We start from the raw sequence: 19,806 nt of genomic DNA on the forward strand, positions 1-19,806 counted from the left end.
TATAAGTCATATTGTTGTGAGCCAAAAGTTCTAACAGAAGCCTACCGTATCAAATGTGACACAAAAATATCATAAAAATAAGGATATGGCAAAAAAAAAATTGGATTTTGTTTTCAGGCTTAATAAACATCAACATTCTAAAAAAATAGAATTGTCTGACTATTTTTTGATGGGTCAGGCTTTAAAGGGTTAAATATATTTAGAAACCAAAGACTTAGTATTACTTATTTACCAAGTGAACTTGCTTTGTGGTTTATTTGTGGTCTCTTGCTGTCACCTGGTGGACAAGTTTGAGCAAATATCACTGCTGTCAATTTCAAAAGATTAAATATATGGTTTGAGATGACTTCCCCACGCCACCACGCCGCCCTGCTCCATCGAATCCAGTAGGGCCTGGAATCCACAACACACCAACATGTCTTCTGTCTCTGGACACAGTTTCATGTTGATTAGCTCAAGGGGTAACATAGCGACCGTTTACAACAAAACATGACACTTCCTGTTGTCAGGGGGCGTGGCCTAAGTAATGTCATCATTTGACAATTGGATATTGTAGGAGACCTGATGGTGATCAACTACTGAAAGTTTTGTGGCTCTGTGAGTTTTTGTGTATGAAATATATTTGTGTTTCATGGCGAGTAGGTAAACTTTGACCCCTGCTAAACCCCCTTCACCAGGCTCAAAAACTCACCGTTTTGATAACTTTTAATTGGCCATGCTGTTAGGATATCAACGAGGTCAAGTGGGACGAGCCGTTTATCCCAGAACTGCATGGCACACTTAGATGGCACTGACCCAAAAGATTGGCACATATCTATCAGATACCACCCCGGAGGTGACACAGTTTCCCTGCTGATGTCACAGTTTGGATGTGTACAGCCCTCGCATGGGTGTGTCCCGAGAGCCCTATATAATGTTTGTGTGATGAGTAATCAAGGCTTCCTGCCGATCAGGAGCCCATCAGCGCTGGTGTCACTGTAACTATTTCTCTGTCTTTACGTAGATAAAATATGACTAAAAGCATACTTGTCTGTTTTATGCGTCCTACACTCAAGATAATAACTAAGTGGGGGTCGCCTGACTGGGTAAAAAGAACTGGGTCTACCGAGGGTGCTTCACCGTAGACGGGACACGGTGAAACAATAACAATGCCTTATGATCAGACTGACCGAGTTTAAAGGTACTGTAAATATTTATACAGTACAGCCTGCTAACATATTTTGCTTGCCAATTAACTTATTTTGGCCTCTTTTTGGCTGATATTGGTCTTTATGAATGGAAGAGCAGCTCTTTAATACCTGTATGCCCTGTCTCAATAGTGTCGTCTGGGGTTTATTTCCATGTTATTTATTATGCTTTAAATTCTGTTACATCACTATTTTTCCGTGGTGTCCATGGAGGCCAGTAAATTTTGTCTCCAAGATTTATATTAATGTGGGGGATTAATAGCTATTTCATGCCCACCAGGAGTAGTGGTTAGTTTGCTATAGATAGTTCGTCTTTTTCTTATTTTGAGGTTGTTAGTTACTGGAAGATTCGGTCTTTGACAATGTTAGTTTTGAAGAGCTTGCTGCCACGTTGATTTGTGTGTTTTTTTCTGTTTTTGTTTTTTGTCTTTTTTGTTGTTTGGCAGCTGTTTATGTTTGGGGGGGGGGGGGGGGGGGGGGGGGTTAGGGGGGAGGCCAAGGTCACAGCCAGGGGTCTCACAGAATACTGTAATTGTTCTGTACTTCTTTTGTTCCAATCTCTGCCTGCCATACTACTATCGTACCTATCCAAAAAAAAAAAACACACGAACTTTGAAATTATGAGTATGCTTTTGAACTTTCTAAGTTGGAATGTTAAAGGTTTAAACCACCCAGTGAAGAGAAGAAAGGTATTTTCCCATATCAAACGATTTAATATAGATGCGGCGTTTCTGCAGGAAACTCACATCAGGAGCTTGGACGGGGGTCGTCTTCTGACATGCTGGAGGGGACAATGTTTTCATTCCCATTTTCAGATTAAGGCACGAGGGGTCTCTATACTGATCGGCCAGAATACTCCATTTGAGGCGGATAATGTGGTGGCTGATAAACATGGCAGGTTCATAATAGTGAGTGGGAAGCTGTACGACACTCTGGTTGCCCTGGTTAATGTGTATGCTCCTAACATAGATGAGAACTTTTCTAAACAACTATTTTCTTCATTACCTGACCTCAATAAATACTCACTGGTTCTAGGGGGTGATTTCAACTGTTGGCTGGACCCAGTTTTGGACCGCTCATCTCTTAAAAGCAACGTCATAAGCAAGTCTGCATCAGTTATACAAGCTTTTTTATCAGAGTATGGGCTATGTGATGTGTGGCGTGCTTTAAACCCAGATAAGAGGGAATACTCTTACTTCTCGCATGTGCACAAAACATATTCAAGAATCGACTATTTTATTACAGATGCTAAATGGCTGCAGCAGATACGTTCTTGTCATTACCAAAGCATAATTATTTCAGACCACGCCCCACTTACTTTGTCACTATCCCTTCCGCGTCTTCCCCTAAGAACCAGACAATGGCGTTTCAATTCAACTCTGTCAGATGAGAACTTTGTAAGGTTTATTCAAGATGAGATACGTTTCTTTTTTGCAACTAACTCCTCCCACGAGACCTCCAGCCTTGTGGTATGGGATGCCTTTAAGGACTACATCAGGGGCCAGATCATTTCCTATTCAGCAAGAATTAAAAACAAGCCACCTATGAACAGAACAATCTAACTCAGAAAATCAAAGAGGTTGACATAAAATATTCTTTGAATCAATGTCCTGAACTGTTTAAAAGACGTGTTGAACTTAAAACAAGGCTTGACCTATTGACAACACACTCAGCTGAACGCCTGCTTTTACATGACAAATTCAAATTTTATGTGCATGTCGACAAATCTGATAAATTATTAGCAACCATGCTCAAGGGTTCTAGGGCAAGGCAAACTATTTCCAGAATTCGAAAACAAGATGGCAGTATAATCGCAGACCATAGTCAAATTAATGATGCATTCAGGGACTTTTATGAGGAGCTCTACAGCTCACAATCACACACCAACTCTAACATGACTGATGATTTTTTAGCTAAGCTTCACATTCCTGTAATTTCACCAGAATTTAAGAATAAGCTGGATGAACCCATTTCTCATGCAGAAGTCTCCCTAGCAATAGCCTCAATGCAATCTGGCAAATCTCCAGGATCGGATGGTCTCTCCGCAGAATTTTTCAAACAATTCTCAGACTTACTCTCTGTGCAGCTCAGCTCCACCTTTACTGATTGTTTTTAACACGGATCCCTTCCTCACTCATTTTATAAAGCTTGTATTACGCTTATTCCAAAAAAAGGTAAAGATCCGGTGGAATGCACCTCATACAGACCTATCTCTCTCTTAAATACTGATGTCAAAATTTTTGCCAAGATTCTTGCCCGTAGACTTAAAACGGTTTTACCTTCAATTATTTCAGAAGACCAAAGAGGCTTCATTAAAGGTCGGCACTCATATTTTAATGTAAGGGGACTGCTTAATATTGTTTATTCTGGTGCCACAGATTCGGCTGAGTGTGTTGTCTCTCTGGACGCTGAAAAAGCCTTCGACCGGGTTGAGTTTGACTATCTATTTTGGGTCCTCAGCAGATTTGGCTTTGAAGGAAACTTAATTTCATGGATTAAAGTATTATACCAGCAACCATCTGCCACAGTTCATACTAACTCTCAGACCTCAAAACCATTTAAATTACAAAGAGGCACTCGTCAGGGATGCCCTCTTAGCCCCCTGCTTTTCGATCTTGCCATAGAGCCCCTTGCCATTGCACTCAAAACCAGTAAAGAGGTATCCGGCATTTGGAGGATCGACATGGAACACAGTGTCACTTTACGCAGATGACCTTCTACTTATCATTTCCAAACCATCAACCTCATTGCGTTTTGCTCTCAATTTGGTCAGATTTCCGGATATAAGCTGAACCTTACCAAGAGTGAGCTTTTCCCCATAGGTAATAAAGCTAAAATGTCAGACTTTGCTAATCTGCCGTTCATAATTGAAAGACAAAAATTGACATACCTCGGTATCACAGTAACAAAAAAACATAAAAATCTGTTCAATGAAAATTTGACTCAGCTATTGAACTAAGTGAAGGGATCCCTCACAAAATGGACACCCCTTTCCATGTCCCTTGTGGGACGTAGCAACTCAGTTAAAATTAATATCCTACCCAAATTTTTATACCCTTTTCAGGCGTTAACTATTTTTTTTCCTAATACTTTTTTTAATGAGCTAGACTCAACTTTTTCCTCTTTCACCTGGCAAGGTAAACGCCCAAGGCTTAATAAATTACAACTCCAAAAACCTGAACAACAAGGGGGTGTTTGCCTTCCCTAATTTTCGGTTCCATTACTGGGCCGGCAATATCAGATGCCTAGTGTTCTGGTATTTCTATCATAACCAGGATGGCTGTCCTGACTGGGTGGCTATGGAGCTATGCAGCCATAATAATTTGTCCATCCCGGCCATGCTTTGTTCTCCACTCTCACTTTCTTTATCTAACTCCATTTTAAACACAGTAGTGAAACACTCGCTGAAAATATGGGGCCAGTTTAGGAAATTCTTTAAACTCGTCTCATAGAAAAGAATATGGCATCCTTTGAGGATCTCAGCAATAAATATGGTTTACCTAAACCCCATTTTTTTTTTAGATTTTTACAAACCAGAAACATTATTCAGTCTCACTTGTCAGGCTCAGTCTATCTGCCAGAGCGCACACTGTTGGAAACCATCCTATTATTGAATCCAACTCGTAAAGGGCTGGTTTCATGGCTTTATAATAAAATGTTGACTATGAAAGAGACCTCCACACTTAAACTTAAAGCGTCATGGGAAGAAGATTTGAATATGACCATACTAGATGAGACATGGGACTCTATACTTAAACTGGTGAATACAACATCTCTGTGCGCACGCCACTGTCTCATCCAGTTTAAAATAGTACACAGAACCCATCTCTCCAAAAGAAACTATCCCGTTTCTATCCAGAGGTCACTCCATACTGCGTTAAATGCAAAACTGCCGTAGCCACACTGGTCCATATGTACTGGTCCTGGCCCACTCTTGGTCAGTTCTGGACAGATGTTTTCCATACGATGTCTGGTTTGGCCGAAGTGGTGGTAACACCTGGGTCTCTCTTGGCTTTGTTTGGTTTCAATTGTGATGGGTCACCTCTACCGGCCTCTAAACGACAGGCACTGGCGTTTTGCTCATTGTTGGCGAGGCGCACAGTTTTGACCAGGTGGAAGGGTGCAGCTCCTCCAACTCACAAGCAGTGGTTATGTGACCTTATGTCATGTTTGAAACTGGAGAGAATTAGATGCTCTCTTCAACATTCAACTGGCAAATTTGAAGAACCATGGGGGCCCTTTCTTGACTCATTCCAAAACTTACAATGATGCTCCGGATAAAAAAGTTAAGTAATCTTAATAAAACGTGTTTCATCTCTGTCAGGGATAGGAACGTAGTGCGTAGACCTACTTGGTAGTGACCTGGGAGGGCTAAATGGGATTACTTTGTAGGGATTAATTTTCTGTTTATTATTTTATGTCTGTCTATGTTGGATAAATATTTCTTTGTATTTACAACTGTATGTTCAACAGGAAAAGAAAACTCAATAAAAAGACATTGATTAAAAAAGTTTTTCATTTTAACGTTTTACCTGCCACTCCAGTCTCCTCACTCACTCTTCCACAGGCTTAGTGCTTTCTGGACTTGTCTATTACTACTGGTCTCAGTAGTAATAATTGGGTGAGTCATACAACTATGCCGACTGCAGACCTCCACAATTAGCTTGCGTTCCATGTTGAATAAAAACAGCGTCATCTCTGCTGCAGTCTTTCAACCCACAGCTACACCCAGTCCCTGATTAGTTGTTGCGACGCAACGCGATAAGACACAATATTTCAGATTTTTCAACTCCAGCCACTGTCGCTTCACATCCATTGCAGGTGTCATGTTGCTCAGGCTTCGCTTTAATCCCCAAAATCATGCCTTTTGTATTGTTAAAAACATGTCTGTGGCCTTGCTTTGCGTCACATCGCTCCCGTATTGCACCGGTACATAGGGAAGTTATGGAAATCTGTCGTCCGGTGTAAACGTACCTTTAGGGAGCAGCGAACTGCCACTGTGTGGTGCCCGTGAAGCGTTCTGGGGCTAAGGATGTTGCTCAGAGTGACAGTTTGTGGATTCAAACCCAGAACTTTGCATCCTCTCTGGAATGCAAGTGCCAGCTCTCTAACCACTCTAACCAGGGAATCAAAAATTAAATGAGGCTCAATGCTTCTCTTCATGGAAATCTTAGTAAAAAAGTGAATATTTATATTATTGGATTGCGGTAAGGTGTATTGCGTCACTTCCTGTTTTCTGTTGCTGTGGTGTGGATTGTGGTTTGGTGTTTCAGACTCTCGATTTTATCTTAAATCTCTTTGCTGTGACATCTCTCTGTTTCTTACACATAAGCACCTTTAAAAACACATTTGGGAACACCTCATGTTTCACACGATTTATTTTTCTCAGTGTGGTAAGAGGTCAATAGCCCATAGTCAAATGCCTGCCAGGGGCCAGAACGGGCAACATCAAATCCTACCTGAAACTGCTAACTAAGGATAAGCAGTCCGATTGTTATTCACAATGACATGTGGTTACACCAATCGGAGGTCACTACAGTTCGTGTTGCTTCGGTGTTTAAGTTTACTAAAACAATGTTGGACTCTGGTCCCCTGCCTGATCTGACCAGTGCTGACATGTTTAGCAGCATGCCATCATTCAACTGCTGGTTGTCTAGGTGGCGTCCTGAAAACGACATGGCCTTTCTCATCATAGTTGGTACATCTGGTCTGGTGTTTTGTTAGCTGTGACATCATCCAGGGGAGGCAGATCATCCTCTGATACTATATGACATAGAAAGGATTGCTGGACCAATGGGTGCTTTCGTGCCTCTGCTCTGTCTTCTCTAAGCCCCAGTCGGTCGAGTCAGCTGACCGTTCACACGAGCCTGGTTTTCCTCCCTGTTAAAGGGGCTCTATTTTTTCTCAAATTTCTGTGCTACAAAGAACACAGCTCTAAATTAAACCAGGGATCCAGCTTCCTGTGAATACTTACTTTCTTTTTGAAGCGGGCTAAGGTGTCTAATGCAAAGCACAACAAGCAAGTGACACATTAAACAAAAGCGAATAAAACAACATTACTGCCATCTGCTGGGCATTTCTGTGATACTAAGTAAATTAAAAGGGGGACAAAATTGTCAGATAGGACAGGGTATTGCGGAAATACTGTTAATGTTTCGTAATCAATGCAGTGTTTCCCGCAGCACTAAGTTGGCGAGGCGGCCGCCTCGCCAACTTAAAAAACAAACAAAAAAAACTAACTTGATATGCTTGCATGTTTATTTGACTTTAACATGCGTTTTTTTGTTGTTGCTGTCTCGCGTGCATATAGTGAATGGCAGGGAAAAAACAGGAAAAAATACATGGATACTTTGAAGCGAGAAGCGACTTCACCGACGGCGTCGATGCAGACGCCCCCCGCTCCGCCGGCCGCCAACTCACCGCCTCGCCTAAGCAAATTCCTGCGGGAAACACTGCAATGCCAATAATGTCAGCACAAGGTCCAAAGTAATGAAGGCAAGAGTATGTCGGTTTATGCACATTTTGAGCAAAACTGATTGAAGGATATTATTATTATTATTTTTCTTTTCAAGATGGCGCTGCGCGGACGGCTGCCGGGCGCCTCGGCTGTGTTTTTTATTTCTCTGCTTTCTCTTCTTTGTGGTGTTTTGATGTTGGTGAGTGCTGTGTCTGGCACTCTGGGATTGTGTGCACCAAGGAGGCGTGCTTTTGAGACTCTAGTGCTGTGTGTTTTGCTGCTTTTGGCACTCTTTGAAGCGGTGGGGGGAGACCCCTTTGTCCGCGGCTCCGAGCCCATTGTTTGCGCGCGGGCTCTGCTACTTGGACTGCGGGACTCTGTGCGCTGCGGCCCTGCTCATCGACATGCTGGGAAACCTGTGGTGCCTGCTGGAGTGCGGATGAAGTGGGGAGGCTGCAGGTGCGGCAGGACGGAGCGGACGAGGAGTTGTCTACCATGGGTTGTCACGGGTGGCATGGGATCTCTCCCCCCCAGGACTGAGGAGCTGGCGGCGCTGGCCCGTTTACAGGGGAGGTGCAGGGACGTTGGTGTTGTGTGCTTCGCGGAAACGTGGCTGGGTGAGACTGTGGCGGACTCGGCAAACTCATGGGACGGCTTTGGACTCATCCGCGCAGACGGAACTTTCCGCAGAGAGCGGAAAAAAGAGAGTGGGGGGCTGGCGGTGTTTGTGAATGAGAGGTGGTGTAACGCAGCGTGCTCACGTGCTGCGCATGCGCACGTGAAGCAGCAGATATGTTGAAAACCTGGCAGTGAGTTTGGCCACGTGATCTTGCTCTGTGCTTATATACCCCCCTCCGCGGCTGCGTGTGAGCAGATTCACAGCGCGGTAAAGAAACTGCAGACAGAGCACCCCCGCGCCCTCCTACTGATCACAGGGGACTTCTACCACGCCCTCCTGTAGACATTGTAGACTAATCTACTATGTTATCCTTCTGCTATATGTGTCCCGTATTATTTGTGCTTTTTGTGCAAGAGGTTTTTTGATATCTCAAACTGTATCCTGTTATAGGATAAAGTTTGAGTTATGTTTTTTACCCTCTCACCTTTCCTTTTTTGGTGGCCTTTTTTCCACTGGCTCAAATTGCCGCGCCCCGCACGGCTCCACCCACTTCCGATTGTTTCGGGAGCAGTATTTTTCGAGTTTTTGCGGCAAAAAACAATCCGTGAGGGAGGAATGGAGTAGGGAGGGCGAAAACGGTCAGCTTGTGTTTCCTTTTGGGCAAAGTGACCAAAAGGAAACTTTTATGATTTCTGGGTAACATCTCTGTAAAACTGCAAGAAAAAACGGCACCTAATACAGGACCCGTTAAAACAAATGTTTGTCAGAATATTTCATACCATTAAGATTGATTTATCAAAATGTAAACCATGTTTTAGATTCCGTTTATATCTCATTCATTGAGAGAGCAAGAATGTTCTGATGTTGTGTAACTTGTGTATGAGTGTCACATAAAAAAAAACGGTCTCTCCAATGGGCTGAACAAAACCTGAGGTTATGCTGAGTCGTTTTTGGTAATATACCAATAGAAAGAGATTTCAGTGCATGTATTTCTTCTTTCTGCCCAATAATGGACAGAAAGGTTGAAACATAAATAAGGTTTTCTGTTGTAAAACCCAGACCAGGTCATAATTCCTCATTCAATATGTCTTGATGTTTTTAGATCTCTGAAGACACTGAAAGGTTTCCTTACCAGACAGCTGAGGTTCTACAGTTTTAGCACAGTAGCCAGGAGGAAAAAGATCCAATGCCCCCTCAAAGCCCTCCTCTTCTTCCAAACACTTGTCATAAATGAGAGCTGGGTCTGGTACAAAGGACAGCAATCAGTGTGTTTACCATGCGATCAAGCAAACCTGCTACAACAGCATCCATACCACTGTGTATAATTTACACAATAGGAAAGCTACATTCAGGCTATATAACAAGTCATATTTGTTATAAAATCATAGTTATAAATCCATGTAGTCAAATTCAGTTTATAATAGCAATTGCTGTTTTATAGTCTCCTTTAAATTAAACACTAAATGTTATGTTTTCTTAGAATATGCAAGGTCAAATTGCTGCACTTACGGTTGCACAGCTTCTTGAGTGATGTGATGGAAGACAGTGAGGGAATACTGATTCTGCCTTCTTGTAAAGTCTCTGTGGGTTTGGCCTGCTTCAGAAAATGCTTGTAGAGTTCTATCTGCAGAGGAGTTAGCCTGTGCACGTGAATAAAGGTGGCGTTTAGCAGAATCTTTCGAACATATTAAATACTAACAAAAAATATAAAAAAATACTAACATAGATCAAGGGATGTTCTAACAATCACAAACATGTTACAGTAAAGCCCATCATTATCCATACCATTATCAAATCTGGGTTTAAAGTAATAGGCAGAATCCAAATGTGTAATTCAAAGAAAGTAAGAAAAAAAGAGAATATGTATCAATTTTGTACACCATGTTGTTCAAAATAAACACACAAATAAAAAAAAAAAACTTGAACCTCATGCCCTTTTAGCCAAAACCTGGCAGTTTTACTCATTTCTGTTCACACAGACAATAACAGGCTACTAGATTTCCTCACAGACATACCCCACTCTGAGTTAAAAAAAAAAAAAAACACACACAAAAAAAACAAAAAACAAAAAAAAACTCCAACATCATCTCCCTCAGCACCGGCTCCCCCCAGGACTGCGGTGCCAAGTTCAGTACAAACCATTTCATTGAGCATGCGGACAACACAACATTGGTGCGTCTCATCAAGAAAACCAACAAACTGAACTACAGGGAGGAGGTGAAAAACCTGGTGGACTAGTGTAACAAAAACAATCTGATCCTAAATTTCAACATAAGAGATCGTAGTTGACTTCAGGAAGAATCAGCCAAGGCACACCCCTCATCAATGATTCCGCAGTGCAGTGAGACAGCAGTTTTAAGCCTCTGCTCTTGGGAAAAGAGCATGGCAGCATCTGCACTCCCTGTGTCGGATGAGAAGAGCAAACAACTCCCTTCACAACCTCACCACATTTTACAGAGGGACAATAGAGAGCTTACTGACCAGCTGTATAGCTGTCTGGTATGGGGCCTGTAATGTCTCAGGCTGGAAATTTGTTAGAGTAGCGGTTCTCAAACATTTTTAGCCACACACCCCCTTCTGTGTCCCAACCCCCAATCTTCAAAATAGGTAAATAAATGCAAGAAGCTTTTTTTATAGCCATAATAAAGGCGACATGTTTAATCATGCTCAAATGACCAGAACACACATAAAAAAGAGAAAAAAGAACTTGCAGTTGCAGTTACAATAACACAACCATCATAACAAAAGTTATGGAAATAAAATTGCAATGAAGTTATGCACAACATCCACAACAGAATCCTGAGGATTTTCAGCCTGGAGCCAGAGAAAGAAATAGACACTCAGATTGGTCCAACCTCCACAAACAACCTGAAATGTCTTAAAAGCACTCTGATGATCTACCTCAGGGTTTATAAAGGAAAAAGTAACCCTAGTTTAATGCTTTTTAATGCTCGTAATAATAATTTTAATGCCATCGACAGACAGACAGACAGACAGACAGACAGACAGACAGACAGACAGACAGACAGACAGACAGACAGACAGACAGATAGATAGATAGAGTACTTGATGGCTGTGTTCAGACAACAGAGCACCTCCGCATGCAGTGTTGCATTGGATCCAAATGTTGTTCAAAGACTGTCTGATTTCCCTACGTTAGTGGCAGTAAAGCTTGCTCCAGCTGCTGCTGTGCTGTTTGCGGTAGCTAATGCGGACGTGACTGCGTTGGTTACAGAAAAGTAACTTGACATTGTTGTCTACCCCTTGCAGCTGATCTGTGGCTGTCCGCAGTGGTGTTGTGGTCCCTGGAGAAGTGGGTATACTCTCAATGTTTGCCCTTTTAGACGCAGCTCAGAAAAATGCTGTTTTAGAAACAATCACATGTAACACTGTTCTATTTAGTTTACCCCAAAATCCATTTCTAGGATTTACTAATTTTAGCCTAAAATATTTAGCCTAAAACATTTAGATTAAAATATTTCCTTGAGCTACTACGTGAGGTGTAAAAATACTGTTGTCTCTTTTTTAAAGATTTTATGCATGTAATGTAACATTTTCTCTGGTTTATATTCAGGGTTTCCCGCAGCGCTATCTTGGCGAGGCGGCCAAGATAAAAGAAAAAAAAGAAATAAAAAAAACTAACACAATACGCCGTTAACATGCGTTTTTTTGTTGTTGGTTTCGCGCGTGCATATAGTGAATGGCAGGGAAAAAACACATGGATACGCCCCCCGCGCGCAAAACTTGTCGTCGTCTCTTCCCCCCAACTAACCGCCTTGCCTAAGCAAATTCCTGCGGGAAACACTGATATTGAAGGAATTCCTACACTACATCCAGAATCAACATTTCATTACGTTACTGTAGGTTTTTCAATATAGACCTAGATGATAAGGCATATGAAAAGTCCTAAATTGAATGAGAAAGAGAATCTATAGAAAGAGATAAAGTTAATGATGAGGAGAACATCAAAACTCAAATCTCTTTGTCTTTTCAAATCATGAATTGTCAAATATACCAGTCGAAACACCCAAAGAAGTGTTGATCCTGTTGATTTAGACACCCTGACAATGAATGTTTAGCCCCTCGATTTTAAAATTTCATCATGACTGGATTAGTGTAATTCTCTTTATCTCTGAATTGGTCAGTCCTCATTCAAATGGCTGCAGCTGGTTCAAATGCTGCTGCACACCTTTTAATGGAAAAACATAAAATAAAGCACATTACCCGATCCTGGCCTCCCTTCACTGGTTGCCTGTTTATCTAAGAGTTTAGTTTAAAGAACTTCTATTTGTTTTTAAGGATTTAAACAGCTTATTATTATTATTGTTGTTGTTGTAAATTGTTGAGTCTTTACTCGAGTCATTTTATTAGATGTTATTTTGTTTTACCTCATGTTAAAGTGCTCTTTAAATAATGATGACAATAATGATGATTATGATCACAAGAAATTTTTGCATCATCACCCAGAAGCTGGAAAGAAAAGAGACAAAAAGATTTTTCACACCTCACTTAGTAACTCAAGGAATTATTTTAAACTAAATATTTTAGGCTAAAATATTAAACTGTTTATTGGTTGTTGTTTTTTCTTCAATCCCACCGTTATGTTCAGTAATTTCTGCCAAAAGCTGCAGCATTTTCATTTAATCCATCTGAATGCAGTATTTGCAAGCCCTACTCTGATTGGATGGAAAGGAATCTGTCTGTGATTGGCTGTTGAGCTGGACAGCTTCTGAAGTCACGAGCGCACAGACAGAATCCAGCGAGCCGCGCACAGCTGGTATTGAGCGTGGAAGTAGCAGGTCACAGAACCGAGCACGAGCATAGTGAGAAGAGTTTATGAGTTTTGAGCATGCACGTGATGTTTAAACGCTGAATACATGTCTCACTGCGCGCTCAAACAAAAGACACTCCAGAAGTTGATATAGGCAATACTGACTGAAACATAAGTGGGTATACGGCGTATACCCGCGTACACCCTGGACTACACTGTCCGACTTCACGTGAGATTGTGAAGCATTGACACCTATTGTGTTAAAAAAAAAAAAATTAATGACTTTTAATGCCCAGCAGAAACCCTGGTTTATGGTACGGCACAACACTCTGTTGCTAGATGTGACTTTAGTTTCTAGTCAAAATTCAACGTAAAATACAGGCACACAAAAAAAACCCCGCCCAAATCTCAACCTCTTGAACTCATGTTGAAAGCATAGAAGTATTATACACATAATAAAACAATGCTATTAGTGCGTAACTGCACTGAAGCAGAGAAAACAACATAGCACATACAAGCTCCCCACAAAATGTACAAAATGTACAATCACTCAACCACGTAACCTACACACAGGATCCCTTTCCCAACCATGTTGTCATAACAACCACATTTATTTTTAAAAAATAGCCCCCCAAAATTAGTTGTCATGAAACATTTTGAAGTTGATCAGTAACGCTCAACCCCATCTGCCACATTTACAATTGACATTGACCATTTCGTAGTGACACTTGATTAACCAGATACTATAATTCAAAGATGATATCAGGTTTAGGGTTTAATCCCGGGAGACGGGATTCCCGAGAAATCCGATCAAAACTATTTTCCGATTCCCGGGAAATGTTATGACAGGAAACGGGAAATGAAAGGAAAAAAAAATCCAGTGCGCTCCTATTGGAGTGCGCATCTATTGTTGTCTTACGGTAACGTTGCATTCAGTAGCCTACCGCCTAAGGATGTCTACTGCCAGCTTTGTATGGGAGCATTTTAAAAAGGTTGAAAATGAAAACGCAAAGTGCATGTTGTGTGACCGGATTGTCAGGTGTTCTGGGGGGTCGACAAGTGGATTGCGCAGACATTTAGAATCTCAGCATAGTAAAGTTCCTGAAGAAAGCCCATCAACAAAACGTCTGAAAACGCTAGATGGCTACTTTAGCAAAGCTAGCAAGTCGCTTGGTGAAATACTACCGGAGATGGCAGCATTTGATGGATTTACGTTTAATAGTATGGCAAAATGCGACTATCTCAGATCAGCACTTAAGAGAGATGGAAATATTCTTCCCAAGAATCCCTCTGAAGTCTCCCAACAGGTTAGAGGTTTTGCTAATGAACAAAAAACAAACTGGCCGATATATTCCAAGACATGGTGAAGCGAGGGATGCATTTTTCTTTGACCATCGACAAATATACTTCTTCACAACATAAAAGATTCATGAGCATAAACGTGCATGGTGCACACACATACTGGAATCTAGTTGTTGTTAAGATTAATGGAGCAATGCCAGCTAAGAAAGTGAAAGAGTTGGTTGACTCTCAGCTTCAAAGATTCAAGCTTGACATGGAGGAAAATATTGTGTGCTGCACTATTGATGGAGCATCAGTGATGGTGTAGTTTGGCACACTGGTGCTTCCCGAACCACAGCTGTGCTATGCGCATGCTGTTCACCTGGCCGTTACAGATCTGCTCTATCGCCGTGGTCACCGAGAAGAGCTGGCTGACGTCCCTGAGAGAGTGATGGAGAGCGAGGAAGAGGAGGATAGTTTCCCGGAGTCTGACGAAGATTCTGCCGAGTGTGTTGAGGATGGTGGCTATCGGGCAGTCAGGGTGAGAGAAGAAATGTACAAGAGCGTGGAGCGAATCCGAAAAATTGCCAGGTATTTCCACAAGTCACCTGTCAGTAATGACAAGCTGAGAGAATGCACCAAACGAGATCATGGGAAAGAGTTAGTGCTCATTTTGGATTGCCGTACCCGCTGGAACAGCCTGGCTGATATGTTGGATCGCTACATTGTACTCCATAGACCAGTGTCCAAGACCCTCATTGATATAAATCCTGCATTAATAATTACCAACGAGCAGCACACCCTTATAAAATAACTGAGCTCCTGCTTGAAACCGGTGAGGATGGGAGTCAAATCTCTTTGTAAGCGAGACACCACTCTCATTAAGGCAGATGGAATTTTTATTTTCATGATGGATCAGCTGAGTAAGCAGGAGACTCCACTGAGCCAAGATATGAGAGATGCAATTGAGACCAGGTTCACCCAGCGAAGACAAAAGAACAGGTACAGGTAGGCCTTCTACGGAATGTAGCCTTAATTATTAATTAAATTGTGATTGTCAATATGCTAATTTTAATAACAATATTTTTGTAAGGTACCTTCTGGATCCTGGTGCTTTAGTCGCACAAGCACCAAGGCCCACTGAAATCTTCGCCATGCCATCAAGACAGATGCTGGTGAGGACCGCTAAGGGACTTGCGGAGCATCTTTTTGCCAGCCACTGCCATGATGAGGAGAGAGAGCAACAGAGCGATGGTGCGTCTTCAGAGACAGTAGATGGAACATCATCGAGTGCGCAAGGGGAAGCCCCGAATCCGACTGAAGAGGTCTCAACTCAGAATGAAGGGGACCTAGCGTTAGATCTGCAACAGGCCATTTCAATGACCACCAAGCTAGCCTCAGAGGAAATGAAAGATGGCGATTTAATGAAAATTCTAACCAAAGAGTTTTCCCTCTTCGAAGCCACCAACAGGAGGCCACCCCACCTGCAACAGTTATTTGAATCACTCAGCACTATTCAGGCTACATCTGTGGAGGCGGAGAGAGCATTCTCTATCTGCGTCCAATTTGTAAACAAAATCCGAAACCGCCTGAGCGCAGAGTCGGTGGACGCGCTCTGCTTCTTAAAAGCACATTTTCATAAAATAAAGAAATGAAATGCTTTCAAATGCAACGTTGATATTGCGGCAGAGTGTTTAGGCTTTTTTATTATTATTATTACTGTTTCTACTCAGTTTTAGCCTATAGCTTATAGGCCTATAGCCCTGTCTTTTTTGTTGTGCACAGTTGCACATTTCTGTGGGTCGTTTTATTTAATTTATTTGAACTTTGTGATATTTAAAAGATAAATATGCCTGTCCTGCCTTAATAAAGAAACATTTGATTAACTTCGAGTGATTATTCCCGTTTGCAGCCATTAACAAATCTCAATAGCCACATCATGGATTTCGTTTATCAGAATAGTTTAGGAATCATTCCATGGTTTAATTTAGGAGATTTTATCAGTTTTTATAATGGAGTTCTGTAATATATTGGTTTTATAAGGGTTGCCTAGACAATCCACTTGGCATTTCATAGTGCTGCGACAGATAGCCTAGGCCTATCACGCACGCAGCAGAAATGATAATTGCAAACTTTGTAGATGGACATAAACTGTGTTCTTTTGGCCTAATAATGATACAAATAATATAAAAACGTCAGTTTGCGATTTGGGAATGCATATTTGAGTGATATCATACATTACTTGGGCTAAAAACAACAACTACTAAAACAGCTATTTCCCGGGATTCCCGGGAAATGTGTCGTCTTTTCCCGGGATTTGATACATCTCATTTTCGGGAAAAATATTAAACCCTAATCAGGTTAGATAGATTCTACACATAAAAAACAAATAAAATGAGAGCAAGAAGGTTTCATTCAAATGTTTGAGCTGAAGTTGAATTATTTCTGTTAAGAAATTCTTATATTAGAAGAGAAGTTGTCACTTATTTATGCCATATGTGTGCAGAGTTTGCTGTTAGAGAATGCTAGAGCCAGAATCCCTCATTACTTACTGTCCCAATATCAAAGCCAAATTGGGCTGATGTCACAGAACAATACCTGACATACCGAGAGTAATCTTATTAAGTACTGAATGACTTTAATGCCATTTAATTGCACAACAAACCTTATCCTTAAACGTATTTACAAGCTGTTTTTAAAACAAACAATTCCAATAAAAAAAACTTTGGCTTCCAGTTTAATACAAATCAAGTCATCTTACCTGCAGCACACAACTTGCTCAATTTTCACAGGAAGGTATTTTGACAGGATGTCAGAAGTTCTCCTTATCAAACACCTGTTGAAGGAGCACATGCTGAGTCTTACAGAGGGATTCAGAACTGGAGAACAATGAAATGAAAACATCTGACCACATAGTTCCCAACATTTCTAGCATTTACAGGGTTTCTGCGGGGCATTAAAAATCATTAAATAATTTTTTTTTAATTAAGGCCTTAATTGGCATTAAAAGTCATTAGATATGATTATCTGTGGCATTAAAAATGCCTTCTTTTTCCCCCCAAAAAAAATCCATTCATAAAACCAGTTTCGTCAGATATATCAGATCTAACTGATTCCGCGTGTTTGTGTGGAACCAAACACGCTGAACTGCTTCCGGTTAATCGTAAAGCTGTAAGTTTTTACAATGTTCGGAAAAGGAGCTTGAAGCGGAGAAAGAGCTAGAGAATGGGAAAATGCAAATTTCAACAAAAGTGGATGGAAAACGAGGAATTCGGGACATGGCTGCAGCCTGTTGACGATAAAGATGACAAAGGATTTTGCTGTGTTTGTAAAAAACAATTAAGCTTTGCACAATGGGTGTCAATGCTTTACGATCTCACATAAAGACGGACAGTGTAGTCCAGGGTGTTCGTGGGTATACAGCGTATACACACTTATTTTTCAGTCAGAATTACGAACACCCACGTCTGGAGAGATATTTGTGTCTTTTGTTTGCCGGACTTCCGGTTTGCCATGAGGGCAGGGTAGACGCAGCAACGGACTGCTCCGGAAAAATCCAGCCTTTTAACCAAATCCAACTCACGGAAAGCCAACTCTACGCTACCCAACAATACAAAAACATCTTGTCTAGTGTTTTTGCTTACTTATCCACCAGTAATGTGGATAAGTAAGTAACTTCAGTCTGTGGATACTGAATCCACAGACTGAAGCTCTGTGGATTGGCTGACTTCCTGTTTGCGGTAAGGCGTATTGTGTCACGTCGTTTACACACTTCCTGTGTAAACGACGGATTTTTGCTCCAGGCTCTCTCGCTTTTTATTTTTAAACCTCTTTGCTGTAACATCTGTTTCCAAACATAAGCACTTTTAAAACATTTTCTGTGGCTGCTCGTCACGTTTGGGAACTCCTCGTGTTTCACACGGTTTGTTATTTGGTGTGATAGCAGGGCGCTAGCCTAGCGTTAGCCTAGCGTTAGCCAAGCCTTAGCCTCATAATGGCTTCTCCGTCTCTGACTAAGTCTCCTATCTGCTGCTCTCTGTGTCAGATGTTCAGTTATTCCTCTGCCTCCTTTAGTGATAATGGTACATGTAATAAATGTAGTGTTTTTGTAGCTTTGGAGGCGAGGGTGTCAGAATTGGAGACCCGGCTCCGTGCTGTTGAAAAACCAGCTGATAGCCACTCCTTTGCTAGCGCGGAGCCGCATAGAGCAACTTCACCTAGCGAACCTAAAGCAGTAGCACCCAACCAGCCGGGTAACCAGGCTGGCTGGGTGACAGTTCGTAGGAAGCATAGCTCTAGATTACAGACCCCAGATCACTACCAACCCGTCTGCGTTTCTAATAAATTTTCCCCTCTCAGCGACAGTCTCGCTGAGGAGCCTACCTTAATTATTGGCAGCTCCATAATAAGAAATGTGGCACTAAAGAAACCAGGGACCATAGTTAAATGCCTACCAGGGGCCAGAACGGGCGACATAGAATCCTACCTAAAACTACTGGCTAAGGATAAGCGTAAATACAGCCAAATTGTTATTCACGCTGGCGGTAATGACACCCGGTCACGCCGATCAGAGGTCACCAAAGTTGGTGTTGCTTCGGTGTGTGAGTTTGCTAAAACTATGTCGGACTCTGTAATTTTCTCTGGTCCCCTGCCTGATCTGACCAGTGATGACGCATGTCGTCATTCAACCGCTGGTTGTCTAGGTGGTGTCCAGCAAACGACGTGGGCTATATTGATAACTGGCAAACTTTCTGGGGAAAACCTGGTCTGATCAGGAGAGATGGCATTCATCCCACTTTGGATGGTGCAGCTCTTCTTTCTAGGAATCTGGCCGGATTTATTAGTTCTCCAAAATGCTGACAACCCAGGGTCCAGACCAGGAACCAGAGCCGTAGTTTAACACACCTCTCTGCAGTTTCTGTACTGTTACCCACCCATTACCCCATTGAGATGGTGTCTTTCCCACGGCCAAAACTTAACAGATCAAAAACTGATCTAAAAAGGAACAAATCATAAAAATCTAATACAAATCCATACGGATCACTTTGAACCAAAAAATAAAAGAATTAAATGTGGTCTATTAAATATAAGGTCTCTCCCTCCACAGACTTTGTTAGTTAATGAATTGATTTCTGATAATCAGATTGACTTGTTTTGTCTCACAGAAACCTGGCTACAAGAGGACTACGTTAGTATAAATGTCAACCCCCTCCAGTTATTCAAATTTCCACATTCCCAGATCTGTGGGAAGAGGAGGAGGAGTGGCAACTATCTTTCAGTCTGATTTATTAATTAGTCCCAGGCCAACTAATAATTACAGTTCTTTTGAACATTTAACCCTCAGCTTCCCTCATCCAAACTGCAAAGCAATAAAACCTCTTCTGTTTGTTGTTTTGTATCGTCCTCCAGGCCCTTACACTCAGTTTTTGGATCAGTTGTCAGATTTCTTATCTGATTTGGTGTTAAATACTGGTAAGGTTAATATAGTGGG

The 19,806-nt window shown here is 41.7% G+C and overlaps 1 protein-coding gene across 2 annotated transcripts in view; it reads right to left on the reverse strand.

The window, feature by feature from the left end:
* The window catches only part of rad54l (RAD54 like), a 64,191-nt gene that overhangs the window by 8,163 nt on the left and 36,222 nt on the right, over positions 1-19,806 (reverse strand). For both annotated transcript variants that reach the window (XR_004929434.1, XM_036131651.1), the window contains exons 11-13: positions 17,077-17,151; positions 9,773-9,903; positions 9,396-9,506 (exon numbers count right to left, since the gene is read on the reverse strand). Coding sequence is in view for 1 of the 2 variants with exons in the window: in XM_036131651.1 (XP_035987544.1) it covers positions 9,396-9,506; positions 9,773-9,903; positions 17,077-17,151 (317 nt within the window). In the remaining variant the exon portion in view is untranslated. The remainder of the gene's footprint in view (positions 1-9,395; positions 9,507-9,772; positions 9,904-17,076; positions 17,152-19,806) is intronic.

This window comes from Fundulus heteroclitus, unplaced genomic scaffold (genome assembly GCF_011125445.2).
Source record: "Fundulus heteroclitus isolate FHET01 unplaced genomic scaffold, MU-UCD_Fhet_4.1 scaffold_45, whole genome shotgun sequence".
Classification (NCBI taxonomy): domain Eukaryota; kingdom Metazoa; phylum Chordata; class Actinopteri; order Cyprinodontiformes; family Fundulidae; genus Fundulus; species Fundulus heteroclitus.